Below are 16,871 nucleotides of genomic sequence, written 5' to 3'. Positions count from 1 at the left end.
ACCAACTAGTGCTGAGAAGCCTCTGCAAAATGCCATGGTAGAGGCCAGATCTCAGGTTTGGAATTCCAAGATTTATACACACTGTGTGTGCACAGATTGTGTTCGTCTTCCTACCTGCACAACAGCTTGATTAATTCACTCTAGTTCAGTAATACTCTGCAACAGTCAGTATAAATAAATTTTCTATAAGCTGAGCAAGCGCTTTGTTTACCATGCAATAAAACAAAACTGGCACTTAATTAATCTTAAACCTGCTTGGGAAGATGAGAGCCATTTAATAAGCTAAATTTGAAAGAAAAAAAATATTATACACCTAAGTGTAGACCCTTTATCAGCCCTACTAACATTCTGGCCTGCTACACTGTGAGAAGATCAAGATGTGAAAAGAGTATTCACAGAAAAATTGTATTTAAAAAAAAAATGCAAACCACATTCTTGCTCCAAAATATAAAAGAAAAAACCCATGCACACAAAAGTGGCCCCTAGTTTTGGGGCCCTCACCACAAGACAGACATTGAGGTGCTGGAGCGTGTCTAGAGGAGAGCAACAGGGCCAATGACGGGGCTGGAGAACAATTCTTATGAGGAGCAGAGAGGTAACTGGGGTTGTTCAGCCTGGAGAAGAGGAGGCTGAGGGGAGACCGTATTGCTCTCTACAACTGCCTGAATGGAGGTTGTAGTGAGATGGGTGATGGTCTCTTGTCCCAAGTAACAAGTCATAGAACAAGAGGAAATGGCCTCAAGTTGCACCAGGGAAGGTTTAGGTTGGATATTAGGAAAAATTTCTTTACTGAAAAAGAGTGCTAAAGCATTGGAACTGGCTGCCAAGGGCAGTGGTGGAGTCATCATCCCCGGGAGTGTTAAAAAAAAAAAAACCTAGATGTGGCACACAATTCAGTAGGCATGGTCCTGTTGTGTTGATGGTTGGACTGGATGATCTTAGAGGTCTTTTCCAATCTTAATGATTCTATGAAAATTCTCAAATCGAGGCCAGCTCCTTTCCAGGTGTTCTGTACTACCAGGAGTACCATCAGTACTCCAGTTCAGGCCACTCTTCCTACAAAAAGTCAATATATTCAATATTCAGAAAAAGGCACAGCAAGTTCTCATACACTGAATATGTAAAAGAAATTACCTTAGTCATCACACCTGTGCTGTGCCTCAAGAGAATACTTTTCAAGCAAGTTTACATAAAAACTGGGACAAGTTAAACAAACTGCACCTGCTCATCCTCCCAAAACCACAGGGAGGTAACTGTGTTAGTTACCAGTTCGAAAAAGGAAGATCTTTCAAAATTTGTGCACTCCATCAGAAAATTTAAGCTCATGTTTGTACAACTGCAGCAGCTAAAAGCAACAGAATTCAGTAATAAGGTTCTTCATAACAAAACTCTGCTTCCCTGCAAACAAAAAATTAAAATCTACTAGTCCCTGAGAAGTGAACGTAAGCGCAACTTACCATCCAAAACAAAAAAGTGCAAGATAAAGGCCCAGGAGGGTTGCGACAACATGTCTTATAAACGGGCTAGTTTTGCTTGAATGAAGGTATGTTCGAAACCAAATAGCCGCAAGCAAGGCAAACAGTTGGCACACTACAAAGTTGACCTGCATAAAAAAAAAGAAAAAAAACAGTTCTCACACACTCATGTATTAAAAAATTAACAGAAATATCCACACAGTATTAGCAATTTGCAGAACCTTTGGCTCTGCCACAGCTCTTACCACAGCACGTCAGCCTCAAAGAGCTTCTCCCAAGCACCCCCTACTCCAGAAAACACAAAACAGCGCTCTTCCGAGCAGCTAAGAAAAGACATCAAACCTGCAGAGGCAATCTATGCATGAATCAAGAAAGGAAAATAATTTTTACATATCTTCCTGTAAAATATTCTAGCTGCCAAACCACTATCAACCATGGAACTGTTCACACTCTCCTGGTAATGTGAAGACTTGGGTTGGGTTTTCACTTGTTTTTTTCAAGTAAGCATGACTTGGAAATACGTATCAGCTACACAAATCACTGGTAGATCACTTCAGCGGCCTGTGCAGGCTAAACAAATTGCACGTAATCAGATAAACAGCTTGGCAGCAGAATGGGTTCTCTTGTACATTCAAGTAGGATAATTTCAGAAATTCCTCCTTCCTCCAGGCCATTTACTCTAGAAGATAGAAAATCTCTTGTATATTAAATAATTAAAGCTATTAGGGCACTGAAAGGAAAAGTGGAATTAATAAAATACAAACCAGTGACTAAGAAAGAATCATCCTGACTGTGGCCTGCAAAAAGTTCAACAGTAAGGGTATGATAAAGAAATAATTTCCTCAAATACAGTTACCACTATGAAAATTGGCTGAAGTTACAAAAAGGTCTATGAATTCCTTTATTTAGAAAAAGATACTTCCCACTCCGTGGATTTTTTTTTTCTTCCATAGAAAACTGCCTAACAATGTCTAATAGCAGCATCCCAAGCCAACACAAGCAACAGGTCATAAGCACTTTCACCTACATCATGCTTTGGCCTGTTTGATCTCACACTCAGCTGAAATACATACTAAATCTTAATACCACAGGGTACAACGACAGCACCATGTTTACGTTCATGAAGCAGGCCTTATACTGACGGCTGCAGCAACACAGTGCATGCCTCCAATACCATAACTCAGCTCGTCCAGTCCTTCATCGCTTTTCAGCCGAGCTTCAGGCGATAACAGGTAAGGGCATATGCAAACATGGTTATATTTAAAGTAGATGCTAAGAAACACAAACTAGCTAGAGAACTCTCACCTCTAACACTTGCATAGGTTCCCTGTTTGCAAATCCAAGGACAGCTTCCCTTTATCTGAACCACACCAAACCTTTCTATAATAGGAAGTTACACAAGCATTGAGTGCTGGCAGGAAAAAAGGCTCAGAAAGCAGGGCTGCTCTTTTAATAGCAGCAGTTCCCTAACCTAAACCATCACATACACTTTGCCATGCATTCTCTTACTCTCACATTTACGTTATGCTTTTAACAGTATTCGAAAAATCCTAAATGATCGAGGATATATTCTTTCAGGGCATAATTTGACCTGCTTTTTCTCCTTTATAAGCAGTGATGCAAATTAAACAGAGCAACATTTATAACACAGGATGAGTATGTGGATTTAGTGGAAGAGTTTCACACAAAACAATCAAGTTGAATGAACCACTGAAAGGGAAAAATTCATAATGCTTTTTTAATAAAGGAGGCAATAAATAAGATAAAGTCAAAGCAACTAACTACAAATTCAGTATTGATATTCATGCTTGATATTTATTACAGGAATCACGCTATGCGTACCACAGAGCATGGTGCTGACCCAAAGAACTGGCACCCAAAACAGACTAAGAGTTAGACAGAGGACAAAGTTGGGACAGCTATACAGTGAAGCCAAGATGAAGAGATAACAGGAAGAAAACAAGAAACAAGCATTAATATCTGCCCGTAAGTGATAGCACAATGGAAAGTTAGGATTGCTGGCTATACTGACTGTCCAAACATCATTGCTTTGGCTGCATTACAGATGATTTGCCAGCTGGTGTCCCATGACGCCCCTCTTTTCCAGATTACTTCTCAAAACAGAATAGCAGGGTTCGGAGAATAAAAGTAGTCGTCATCTGGCTCCTAGCATTACTATGGCAAACTGGACCTGTGCTTGGCATCTCTGACCTGAATCATGGAATCACCAGGTTGGAAAGGACCCACTGGATCATTGAGTCCAACCATTCCTAACACTCCCTTACACCATGACCCTCAGCACCTCATCCACCCGTTCCTTAAACTCCTCCAGGGAAGGTGACTCAACCCCATCCCTGGGCAGCCTCTGCCAGTGACCAATGACCCTTTCTGTGAAAAATTTTTTTCCTGATGTCCAGCCTGACCCTCCCCTGGCGGAGCTTCAGGCCATTCTCCCTTGTCCTGTCCCCTGTCACTTGGGAGAAGAGCCCAGCTCCCTCCTCTCCACAACCTCCTTTCAGGTAGTAGTAGAGAGCAATAAGGTCTCCCCTCAGCCTCCTCTTCTCCAGGCTAAACAGCCCCAGCTCTCTCAGCCGCTCCTCGTCAGACTTGTTCTCCAGCCCCTTCAGCAGCTTCGTTGCTCTTCTCTGGACACACTCCAGAGCCTCAACATCCTTCTTGTGGTGAGGGGCCCAGAACTGAACACAGGATTCGAGGTGCGGTCTCACCAGTGCCGAGTACAGAGGGAGAATCACCTCCCTGGACCTGCTGGTGACCCCATTTCTGATACAAGCCAAGATGCCATTGGCCCTCTTGGCCACCTGGGCACATTGCTGGCTCATGTTCAGTCACAGCCAACCAACACTCCCAGGTCCTTCTCCTCCAGGCAGCTTTCCAGTCAGACTTCCCCCAGTCTGTAGCACTGCATAGGGTTGTTGTGCCCCAAGTGTAGGACCCGGCATTTGGCCTTGTTAAACCTCATGCCATTGGTCTCAGCCCAGCAGTCCAGCCTGTTCAGATCCCTTTACAGAGCCTCCCTAATGATGACCTGCATCATCTTCTCTATAGAAGCAGATAAGCAAAACAACAAACTTGGAATTTCACAATTCAGGGTAAACCTGCAAGTTTAGGAATGGGGAAAAGCCTCATAAGAAAACATGCAAAGAGAATCTGAGAATGGTGCCCACTCTCCAAGCCCCTCCTGCTCATTTCTTTCTTGGGTACTTGCTCTTGCTTTAAATTATTTACCCAAATGATCAAATCCATATCTGAAAAATGGTACTATATTAAACAAAAAACTCCCACCTTCCTCCATCAGAATATTTTGAGAACAGCAATAAAAAGCAAGATTGTCATACCTGTAGACAAACCTCACAATCAAAACTTCCAGGGATGTCAATCCATGATGCTGTTTTGAGCACACAAACGACCCAACCAACACAATCCTGTTTTGAAAGCTTCTCACAGTGATTCCAAACTTACCAGTGGGTATTTTCAAACTGCTTTTCCTAAAACATGCACAAAAGTATGCATACTTTTATTCATAAAGGACACTGCCACAATGTTCGCACGCCACCCTGTATTGCTTCTCTACTCCTACCAACCCAATCCTGACACTTGCCTCATTGAGTACTACAATGCAGATCACAAATCTGCAAAACTGTGGGTGTTTTGTATTGCATCAAATCCTCTGAAAGCTTTAAATACATATTTGTAAAACCAGGTTATGCAGCAGTTAAGATTTCAAAGCCACGCAGCTTCAGTTTAGCCTTTACACATACCTACTTTTGATACTGTTCTTCCTGCTGCTTTATTCCATTTTCCCCAGCAGGATTCCTGCTTCACTCAGTGAATGGACAATTGCCTGTTTTTTGCCCTCATCCCATAACCCATTAAATGCTTTCCATCTGCATCCTACACTGAATACAAACCCCTTGCCATTTCCCATAGACATGTTTATGCAGATCTGTCTATAACATGGGAAGACTTCCTAAAATAAATGTAAATTTTGCAATAACTTTGCAGGATCCTGTTTTTAAAGGCAGGTTACTGGCACACAACGACAATAGCCCAAAGGGCAAAATAAATACCCATTAACATTGGGTGTCCAATTTCAGACAGTGCCTGTTCTTCAGTCAATACTTTTAACAGAACTTGAAATGGAGCTTTGAAAATGTAACTTCAACTGCTATTTTGAATACCTAGCATCCCTATAAGCCAGGCCAAAAGTTATCTCAAAATGCAAGCAAAATTGAAAACCATCACTACCATATTTTTATTACATTGTTTCTCCAGGTCACTGAAACTCTGTGGTTTACTAAGGATTTGTATTCCATATAAGGGAAGGAGCTCATATGGAAGAGTTTGTGACCACCACACGGCTGTGTTACAGTCACATAAGTAATCCTCATCTGATGACATTTTTGCAGACTTTTGAGCATCTGCTATCACAGGCTATATATTCACTTGGTAAGCATGTTGAATATCTAGTTTCTTACATCTTAAAAAGATACAGAAAACACAGCATTTCTACCACAAAGTCAAAGCTTATCGTTAGAATTACCTGGGGCTGCTTCTAAATTCTAATTTGTCTCCCCCAAGTCATAAAACTTGCTCTAGTAAGCAGCTCCAGTTTTACAGATACACTTAAAGCTGAGACTTCCTACCTGATGCAGATGCATGGAACAGCAAGTTTCACCCTGAGTAGTTATAATTTACCACAAGTATAAAAAAAACAGACAGAATTTTCTACCTTCTCAGGTGCAAGTCATATCAACAGCTCAGCTTATCATGACAGTAACACCTAAAGGCCCTCACAAAGACCAACATCTAAGTTATGTGCACTAAAGAATAAAACATCAGTACAATGATAATGCTAATTATCACCACTGTATTTTCAGCAACGGTTAATGCAGGTGTCTGTTAAATACCACTTAGAAATACTAAGCTATCACAAAATCAGTTGTACACATTCTAGCAATTTAAAAGATAAATCCGCGTATCAGGTAGGAGCCAGTGCAGTTTACAGACACACTTTGTGCCAAATGTAACACTAAAATACAAGCACAAATTCACAGTTTCAGTGTCTGGAAGCAGTTACAAAATGCAAATCCATTATATCATCAAATTCATCAAGCTATCTCCATAAGTTTCCCATTTGCGTGAACCGCGCAAAAGTCAATACAAAGTTTATAATTAAACTTTAAGCCATTTATCCCAGTCTTTTAAACATTTAAGTGTCATGCAACTTGTCCTGCAATTGTAAAAACAAAGTTATTTCTTGGGGAAAAAAGTGTTTGAGAGATTAATTATTTAAGTAAAGCAAAAGAAAACGAGAAAAAGGTCATGGAGTGCTACAAGGATTTCCATCATCAAGAAGTAGTTTTGGCAAACACTTGAACAGGTAGAAATCTCCAACCTTCTGATAAAGGCAGCATTTCTAATAAATCATTAAAGAAATTGTTAAGTCCATGTAAAAAAGAAAAACAGAAGGAAACATTCTTTCTCCTATGAAACTAATTTTTAATGTACTGCTGTGTAATTTGTATCCACTAATTGAGATTTTAGGCTAAGCTTCCTCCTCACATCAGCTATATTTTAATATCAAAAGCCAACTGCTGCAGCCAAGCCCTTCAGAATCCTGCAACTTCACAGCACAGAAGGCATTTGCCTCGTTCAAAAACGCTGCCAAGGCAGCGAGGGAATTTTACAAATATAGATAACTCCTAATTGGATAGCACAAATTAATCATACATGCCTGCAGAGTCTACAATCCACCAAGAAGCAGCAACATAACTGTATCGAGTTTTGCATATCGGCACTAGCGAGGCACTGAGAGGCTCAACCACGTCCCTGGGCAGCCCGTTCCAGTGTTCCACCACCCCTTCAGTGAAGAAATTTTTCCTGATATCTAACCGGAACCTCCCCTGGCACGGCTTGTGGCCATTCCCTCTCGTCCTGTCCCCTGTCACTCAGGAGAAGAGACCAGCACGCACCTCGCTACAACCCCCTTTCAGGGAACTGCCGGGTGCTATGAGGTCTCCCCTCAGCCTCCTTTTCTCCAGGGTAAAAAACCCCAATTCCCTCAGCTGCATCTCATAAGGCTCATTCTGCAGCCGCTTCACCAGTTGCACTGCTCCCCCTCTGGACACACTCCAGCCCCTCATCACAGAACCACAGAATGGCTTGAATTGGAAGGGACCTTAAATATCATCTAATTCCAACGCCCCCACCGTGTCCTTGTAGCAAGGTGCCCAAAAGTAAACAGGAGATTCGAGGTGCAGCCTCACCAGTGCCGAGTGCAGGGTCACAATCACTTCCCTGGTCCTGCTGGCCACACCATGGCAGATCCAAGCCAAGATGCTGTTGAGCACCTTGGCCACCTGGGCACACTGCTGGCTCATGTTCAGCTGCTATCAACCGACATCGCCAGGTCCTTCTCTTTCCAGCCGCTCTTCCCCAAGCCCATAGTGCTACTTGGGGTTGTTGTAGCCCACATGCAGGACTCGGCATTTGGCCTTGTTAAACCTCATCCCATTGGCCTCAGCCCACGGATCCAGCCTGTTCAGATCCCTCTGTAGAGCCTCCCTGCCCTCAACCAGATCAATGCTTCCTCACAGTTTAGTGTCATCCACGAACTTGCTAAGGGTGCATTCAATCCCTTCATCTAGATTATGGATAAAAATATTGGACAGAAGACCCAGCACTGGCCCTGGGGACACCACTTGTGCACAGCCTCCAGAGAGATTTAACTCCATTTACCACCTCTCTTTGGGTCCAGCCATCCAGACAGCTTTTTACCCAGCAGAAGGTGCGCCTGTCCAGGCCAGTGGTAGCCAATTTCTCAAGCAGAATACAGTGAGAAACAGTGTAAAAGGCTTTACTGAACATAAAAAGGTACAAATCCACACCTCCATACATAGAGAGACCAGTTATGTCAAGCCCATTTCCCTTTTCCACCAAAACAGTCAGCTGAGGAATTGAAACTACCTAAAGATGTTCACAAACAGCTACTATAACACAGGAGAGCTGATGCTTCTCCAGAGCAACCAGACAGCAGTACAAACAGATCCTGTTCTGTCCAATTTCTAAACTTCATTCAGCATAAAAGGAACAAACAGCTTGAACAATCATTCAATAACTGCCTGCTGCCACATGACCAAGAACTTAATCTTAACTATGATTTCAAACAGACAGTCAGTTTTCCAACTATTTCCTGCAAATTGTTGCACTGATATTAAAATAAACAAACAAAAGAAACAATTTCCACAGTCAAGTTTAAAACAGCAATTCCATTACAAGAATAAAAATCAATGTATTCGGTAGTTTTCTTCAGTTTGTTGGAAAATGTCAGAAAAAGGAGTCCAGAGACAGCGGCACAGATATCTGACAAAGTCAAAAGACATTTAAGAGATTAATTCAGAGAACGTTTATTCTCTAAGTGGTAGGAACAGGCACTCCTTTTTCAAACGCAAAGTTCACAGCTCTTGTGGTAATGCTTTCTAACGTGTGTTTGGTTCAAATAATAAGTCTTTCGTGACAAAAATGCAACTAATTAACACTCCTGCCCTGAATTTTAAACCTCAGTTTGTGGGTGAAATATGAAGAAATGGAGGATAAGCAGTAGTGGTTATTTTGGGGTGGTGTCAGTATGGTAAGTGCTTATGTTATGGCAGTGTGTTCTTTGCAGCAAAGACTGCGTTGCTGCTTGTTTATACAGTACATACTGTGAAGGGACACTCATTTTCAGAGGAGAAAGCACAGCCACTCTAATAGCAGCCACTTCCTTGAAGCCCATACTCTTATCAATTGTGTAACTCAACTTTAACAACACTGGCAGCAGCTTTCTAATGTTGCATGAAAGTACCTCATCTTCATATGCATTTATTGGCAGCTACAAGGATCTACTCAGATTCTGAATGCTTTCTTTCCAAGACAATTTTAGTCCAAAACACCAAAACCAGTCATGGTCATGACACAGGTTAAGAATTTCCAATTCCAGTATTAATTTCCCATTTGTAGCTTGTAATTCTTAAGTACGCTGGAGAGAGTGAAAAAAATAATGAAGAACATGATGCAGGCACCAGTAATCTGGTTTGTGCAATAAGTGAGCATCAAATCCAATAATCTTTTTCAAACAGAGCTTACTAAATCATTACCCAGAATTACTCCAAGAGAAACTGTATGACTAAACATGTAAAAATGAAACATCAGGGCACACATTTTATAGTGAAAACAACCAAAACTAATTAAGCATGGGAAGATGTCAGCTAAAGGGTCTTTTCTCTGATTGTCTCTTAAGGATTCAGCATTATAGATACTCAGTGGACACACATAGCAGCAATTTATTCACGGGAACAGGTAAAATCTAGGAAGACAAGCCTGGTTCAAAGGTAAAACTGGATGACGAATGCTGGTCTGGGGTTTTTGCTTGTGTCTTTCGTTTTATTTTCTCCTCAAAAACAAGGATCGAAACTCTAGCTTGTGTTGAGCAAAAACTGGTTTGGCCAGCTAAGGGTTGCAGACTACCAGGAAAAAAGGGTTTACAATATCAAAACACAACAGCCTGGCATCATGTTGGCAAAACACAGTTCCAAACAAAGGCCAGCTCAGCTATGGCATTTTCAGAAGCCGTGCTGTTTTATAACATGCACAAAGTGACTAACATCAAAATCTCTACTCTTCAACACATGAGTACCAGCAGTATACAAGATACTCAAATGTGTATTTGAAGAATAAAATGCCACTTATTATACTCTGGACTGTCAGCCCACTTTTTGAGTGACATGCTTAGTCTTCACTGAAGTATTTTATTTATATATATAAATAAAATATATATTTTACTCATATATATATACGAGTATATATATATATATATATATATATACTCGTATATATATATATGAGTGATTCACAGAAAGCAGTAGATCAAGAGCAGTGCTCAGCCAGAAGGCAGGTCAGAAAGATTAAGAACGATCTATACAGGTAGCATTACTAGTATAGAACACTGTGATTTCATAACCCACGTGCTCATGAGCCATGTTTCAGAATACCACCTCCTTCTTCAGCTTAGGCCACTGTAGCCGGAAGTAAACGGAAACACCAAGATCCCAACTACTGCAAATTACACCATTACAGACAAACCAAAATAGCTTCTTCACCTTTGGATACGTTATTCCAGAATAAAAAGCAGAGCTGTGGATGCATCTTTTCCTTGGCAGAAGATAGCTTAGCTGCCAAAAACATCACTTAAAACAGGCAAGCATAGCTAGCATTTATCTAAATTTGCAGACAAATTTAAATTGTCTAACAGCTCTGTTCACTAATAATAACTAATGTTGAATTTAAAGTACATCTCAAAGGAAGGAAGGAAAGTTAAATATCCATAATGAAGAACTGCATCGACATTCTTTGTAAAATAAATACTGTTAAGGAGTATACCTTAAGTAAACAGTTTTTCACTTGTGTAGCTGTAGGTTTTTTTCACCTGCAGGAGCAAATAAAACCCTGCAGTCTAGTTAGTCACGTTAGTCAAAATAATAATGTGAAGACAACACGCTGTAATCAAGGCTGTGAGGGACATATCACAGTGCTTCATTAGGTCAATGCAGAAATGGGTAATCAGGAGTCATAGTCAACAAATATCAGGATAAATGAATGATAAAGATAACTCTTATTTCAGTTTTATCAGTTTTCAGAACTCTTGCTTTAAGCCAGAACTAAACTTAAGAAAAGCCCCCAGAGGGAAAAGATCTACATAGCCACGGGATGATAGATTTACATCAGTGACACTTTAAAAACAAACAGAAAGCAACACAGTGGTAACCAGGTACTAATACGTAAACAATTCCTGTAATCTTCCTTATGTCTTACTGTTTTTATTTATTAGCGTGTTCTTTGGCCACTGCTGCATTTCAGCACTCCAGGACCACAGTACTTCTGTAGCACTTTCTCAACCACATTTTGAATTCAGAAATAGATTGTACTGTGGTGAGCACAGATCAGTAAGTGTTCACACTTAGACCATCTAAACACCTAAGGATGGGAAAAGACATTTGATAAAAGCAAAGCAGGTGACTGTAGGCTGTTCAGACAATTACTGTTTATTTTAGATGCTTACTGTAGAAACCTTGGTCTCTAATTATATTTGAGTTCTTCCACCGCTTAAAAAACACTTTTGAAAACACTAAGAAAACATTCTCAGTATGAAAGTGTGTGAGAGTATATAAAAATGAAAATTTACCTGCCTGAATTCATGAACCTGAATTAAAAAGGAGTATTACTTTCTTGGATTAAATCTTTCTATCACTTAATAGCTGGTTCACCTTTTCCAAAACTGTAACTGGTATCCACTTTCTTTTCCAACTCTGTTGGTTACAGCTTACATCCTTCCTTCAAGACAGTCACCTTCTCTTTTTTTTCCTCTTAACAGTTTCATCCAGTTTTGGGTTTGTTTTTTTGTTTGTTTGTTTGTTTTAACACACTTTTCATTACAGAGTAATTTCAGCCAACAATACTTGGAGAGTTAAGTCAACACCAAACACTAATACTAAAATCTGGGAAGGGCGTCACTGCAAAGGAAGTAGGACCCTTTGGATGATACATTTCCTCCCTTCCACTTGTTCAAACAAAGTTAAGAAACCAGTAAAACCAGACTTCACTAGGAAATCCAAACAATTCAAAACATCCAATCATTGAGAACAGCATAGATAGACAGATTAATAGAATAGTTTGAATTGGAAGGGACCCTACAGATCATCTAATTCCAACTCGCCTGCCATGGGCAGGGACACCTCCCACTAGAATGGAGAACAGGATCTTTTTCCCCAACTTCTTTTCACCCATTATAGTCCCCGCCTGTTGTCATCAGAGATCCTGCTTTGCTCTCCACCCTTAGTTTTCCAGACAACAGTTACAAGCAGCAGATAAGAAAGACAAAGGGCAAAGAAAGAGCACAATGTTCTTATCCTACCCCTCCCTTATTGTCAGTGTTTGGATTTTACACACCCATGAATGCTACTTTTACTCACTTCTATTACTCATAGGTTTCCTGGGTCACATCAGAAATATCAATACCATGCCGCTCTCTATTTCTCAGGTGCACACAAACATCTAAGAATCAACGGTGAAACAGAATAAAACTTGGGACACTCTTCATTTCATCCTTTTTTTGTAGTTTCATAATGCATAAGACAAATATCAGGCCATCTAAATTCTGGACATTACAAACTTTTATTTCCAGTCAATGTTTAGACAAAAAGGTTTTATCAGACTAAAGCATTTCAGTCCTCAGGAGGCTACATTAGGATCCCTGGGCAAAAAAATAAGTGAGGCTAAGGCATCACTAATGCCCAATCTTTGTGAAATAACAGAGATCTAAGTAGGAGACACATCCAGATGTTTCCCACAGGCAAATCAAGCACATGCTGCTTGTCAGCAAAATGATTCCCTGCATCACCTCCAAGGTTGGTCTTCGACTCCAGCTGTGGCTCATCTCAAAAGCACCAAAATAAAGCTAAGGCAGCTGCAGATACATCTCCCCAACAACACACATGTAAGAAATAGATATTTCATACATAGGAAAAAAAATCCTGCCCACCCTCCTTGAAGGCAACAAGGCCAAACATGAAGGCTCAACATACATCAACGATAATTGTTTCTATGTGGAACTGAGCACATTAAAGGCATGTGGAAAGCAACTCAGGTAATCCTCTGCGCAGGTACACATATGCAGATAATTATGCAAAGATGATGATCACAGGCTCACTTGCTGGCATCTACAAATTAAGGAAGTTCATATGGCTTATAAAGTTCACATTTAGGAGGACTTGGATTTTTATATCTATTCTTACTAAAAAAATGGAATGTTAGAATCTTTCTAGGTTGCTGCCACTGGTGTAGAAATTTTTATTTATTCTACATAAATGAGTAAATTTATTCAAATAAAAGCTAAAATTAGGTGGGGGGAACAGAAAAATGTGGAAATAGCAAAGATCTCTTTTCACCTTTCTTGAATGAACACTACTTATCTTCACATCCTGGATTTTAAGTTAAGTGCATAATCACAGAATCACAGAATCACAGAATCACAGAATCACAAGGTTGGAAAGGACCCATTGGATCATCGAGTCCAACCGTTCCTAACACTCCCTAAACCATGTCCCTAAGTACTTCATCCACCCGTTCCTTAAACACCTCCAGGGAAGGCGACTCGACCACCTCCCTGGGCAGCCTCTGCCAGTACCCAATGACTCTTACTGTGAAGAATTTTTTTCTGATATCCAACCTGAACCTCCCCTGACGGAGCTTCAGGCCATTCCCTCTAGTCCTGTCCCCTGTCACTTGGGAGAAGAGGCCAGCTCCCTCCTCTCCACAACCTCCTTTCAGGTAGTTGTAGAGAGTAATAAGGTCTCCCCTCAGCCTCCTCTTCTCAAGGCTAAACAACCCCAGCTCTCTCAGCCGCTCCTCATAAGACTTGTTCTCCAGCCCCCTCACCAGCTTTGTTGCTCTTCTCTGGACACGCTCCAGAGCCTCAACATCCTTCTTGTGGTGAGGGGCCCAGAACTGAACACAGTATTCGAGGTGCGGTCTCACCAGTGCCGAGTACAGAGGGAGAATAACCTCCCTGGACCTGCTGGTGACCCCATTTCTGATACAAGCCAAGATGCCATTGGCCTTCTTGGCCACCTGGGCACACTGCTGGCTCATGTTCAGTCGGCTGTCAACCAGCACCCCCAGGTCCTTCTCTTCTGTGCAGCTCTCCAGCCATTCTTCCCCCAGTCTGTAGCGCTGCATAGGGTTGTTGTGCCCCAAGTGCAGGACCCGGCATTTGGCCTTGTTAAACCTCATCCCATTGGTCTCGGCCCAGCAGTCAAGCCTGTTCAGATCCCTTTGCAGAGCCTCCCTACCCTCCAGCAGGTCGACACTTCCTCCCAGCTTAGTGTCATCTGCAAACTTGCTGAGGGTGCACTCAATGCCTTCATCCAGGTCATTGATAAAGACATTGAACAGAGCTGGACCCAGTACTGAGCCCTGAGGAACTCCACTTGTGACTGGCCTCCAGCTGGAGTTAACTCCATTGACCACCACTCTCTGGGCCCGGCCATCCAACCAGTTTTCAACCCAGGAGAGTGTGCGCCTGTCCAGGCCAGAGGCTGACAGTTTCTGCAGCAGAATGCTGTGAGAAACTGTGTCAAAGGCTTTACTGAAGTCCAAGAAGACTACATCCACAGCCTTTCCCCCATCCAGTAGTTGAGTGATTTTGTCATAGAAGGTGATCAGGTTAGTTTGGCAAGATCTGCCTTTTGTAAACCCATGTTGACTGGTTTAATCATAAGCATGGTGCATTATTTAGTCCACACATCTTCATACAGCTATGCTGCTATCAGTTGGAGTCATACTCTTCCTTTTCTTATGCAGAAGGTAATTGCTGAAGCTAGCTTAGTTGATCCAGTTGTTCATAACATTACTTCAGGATATCAATATCCATCTCTTAGACAACCCATGCAAAACACTGACACTCACACACTGTCATAGTCAATCTCCTATCTCCCCTGCCCAGCTATTCCTCTACTATGGTTATCTGTTTCTATGACACATGAAGGGTAGGAATAACCCATTTAATTTTGCCCCATGTTCAGATATAAGTTTTGTTCCCTCTGGTGGAAGCAGTGAAGGCAAAGATGATTCTCTGAACTCACCCCACCGAGACCTAAAGCCAAGAAGAAAGCTTTGCTCTCCTAGAGTCACCCTCATCTCACAGCAAATCTATATATCTCCAACTTAATGACAGGTAAGCTAATAGGTCATTAAAAGTAGGCAGTTTTCCACAGACAATCAACAAGATAGCACCAGAACTAGAAATGGATCAAGGTCCACCACGGTATTTGTCCGACTTCACCTCCAGGAAACAAGAAAGCAGCAGAGACACATATGACAAGAGCACAGAGAAGGAAAACAGAAGGCTACGTGACAGATGCAACTACACTAAAACCATCCGAGTTGCAACCTCAATGTGTTATGATTCTCTAGCAGTCAAGTTTTTATGATAATCTTTCCCATATTTCTCTTTAGCTGTCAGGTGTGGGAAGGACAGAACTACTTTTACTTCCTCTTTCCTGTGGTTCATTAGCATTCATTCACTCATTTATTAACTTTAAGGACCCAAGGTGGTACAGTTGTCAATGGGATGCTTCCTTTTCTGAGCAGTAAGCTTAGGTTCTCCGAGAAGTGAAAAGATACAGTTCTTATACGAGGCTTCTCACCCTCAAGGAATTAATGTGTTTTCTCCCACAACAAAATACAAGAGAAAGATGGGGAAGTTTGCCTTCCCAAATCTACAGAGATAATCACAGGTTCTTGTTCATACCAAGCATCTTCCCTGACACCAAAAAAAACTGAAAATAACAACAGAAGAATCAGAAGCAGCCTATCAAAAACACACTAGCTTTTACAATTGTATATTTCAGCTAACTTAGTGCAAGACAAAATAAGAGCCAAAGGAAGGGTTAACATACTGACAAGTTATCACGTAATACCTTCTTAGGGGTATGCTGAGAAGTGGACCTTCTTCTCCATTCCTATGGCTAACCAGTACTCTAGTACCAAGAAGGAGGGTCTATGAACAGCAATCTGTTCAAGTAACAGAGTTTTTCTCTTTTAACCCAATTGGCCACATAGAGGAGATGGGTCTTACAAGTGTGCCAAATGGCTCTGGTGAAGCTGTCATTCTCCATCTTTTTACTGATCTCTAACAAGTATATAACCAACACCCTTCTCAAACAAATTTGTGCCTCTAGTTCTACTAAGCATTGAGTCAAAAAGTAATCAATTTCCCACGCTCCATCCACACACTGATTTGGATCCAAATCATAAGTTCAATCTTAGAGATAGTAGCTTCACTTATAACTGAAATTTCTACTTCTCTTCACTGTCAAACAGGCAAGGGTCATCTGTCCATTTGTCTGGACACCCAGACAGAGTAACATTGATTTGTCCTCCCCAAGTTACAAGCCTTTACTAAAACTTTGTAGCGGGATAATTAGGCAGTAATAGCCTAAAGGTAAACCACAATCACAACATTTTGGATATAAAGATCAGTATCTACTTATGGTCAAACGTGAGACATAGAAGTGAAAAACCAAAACCCACTCCTCTCCCATCCCATCAGCTCCCAGAGCCGGTATTGTTCTGGAACGCCCATCTCAAGCACTGCCATACTGGTGTGACTGCAGGCACAGCACAGATCGGGATCAAGTACATGAAGCAACCCACTCAACAGAAAAACCTTTTTTTCTCCAAAGCGCTGCTACACTTCTATACCAAGTACGCATGTAGTATCACTGAATGCCATGCATAATCTTTGAGCACACACAGCAAAGAGCATCAGCACGTTTTCTC

General features: G+C 41.4%; 1 protein-coding gene across 2 annotated transcripts in view; it reads right to left on the bottom strand.

The window, feature by feature from the left end:
- MBOAT2 (membrane bound O-acyltransferase domain containing 2) overlaps window positions 1–16,871 on the bottom strand; it is a 100,567-nt gene that overhangs the window by 80,994 nt on the left and 2,702 nt on the right. For both annotated transcript variants that reach the window (XM_054061210.1, XM_054061208.1), the window contains exon 2: window positions 1,458–1,603. Coding sequence is in view for 1 of the 2 variants with exons in the window: in XM_054061208.1 (XP_053917183.1) it covers window positions 1,458–1,603 (146 nt within the window). In the remaining variant the exon portion in view is untranslated. The remainder of the gene's footprint in view (window positions 1–1,457; window positions 1,604–16,871) is intronic.

This window comes from Cuculus canorus, chromosome 3 (assembly GCF_017976375.1).
Source record: "Cuculus canorus isolate bCucCan1 chromosome 3, bCucCan1.pri, whole genome shotgun sequence".
In the NCBI taxonomy this organism is placed as follows: Eukaryota; Metazoa; Chordata; class Aves; order Cuculiformes; family Cuculidae; genus Cuculus; species Cuculus canorus.
The sequence above is the reverse complement of the archived record's forward strand: the minus strand, read 5'-3'. Positions and strand labels throughout refer to the sequence as shown.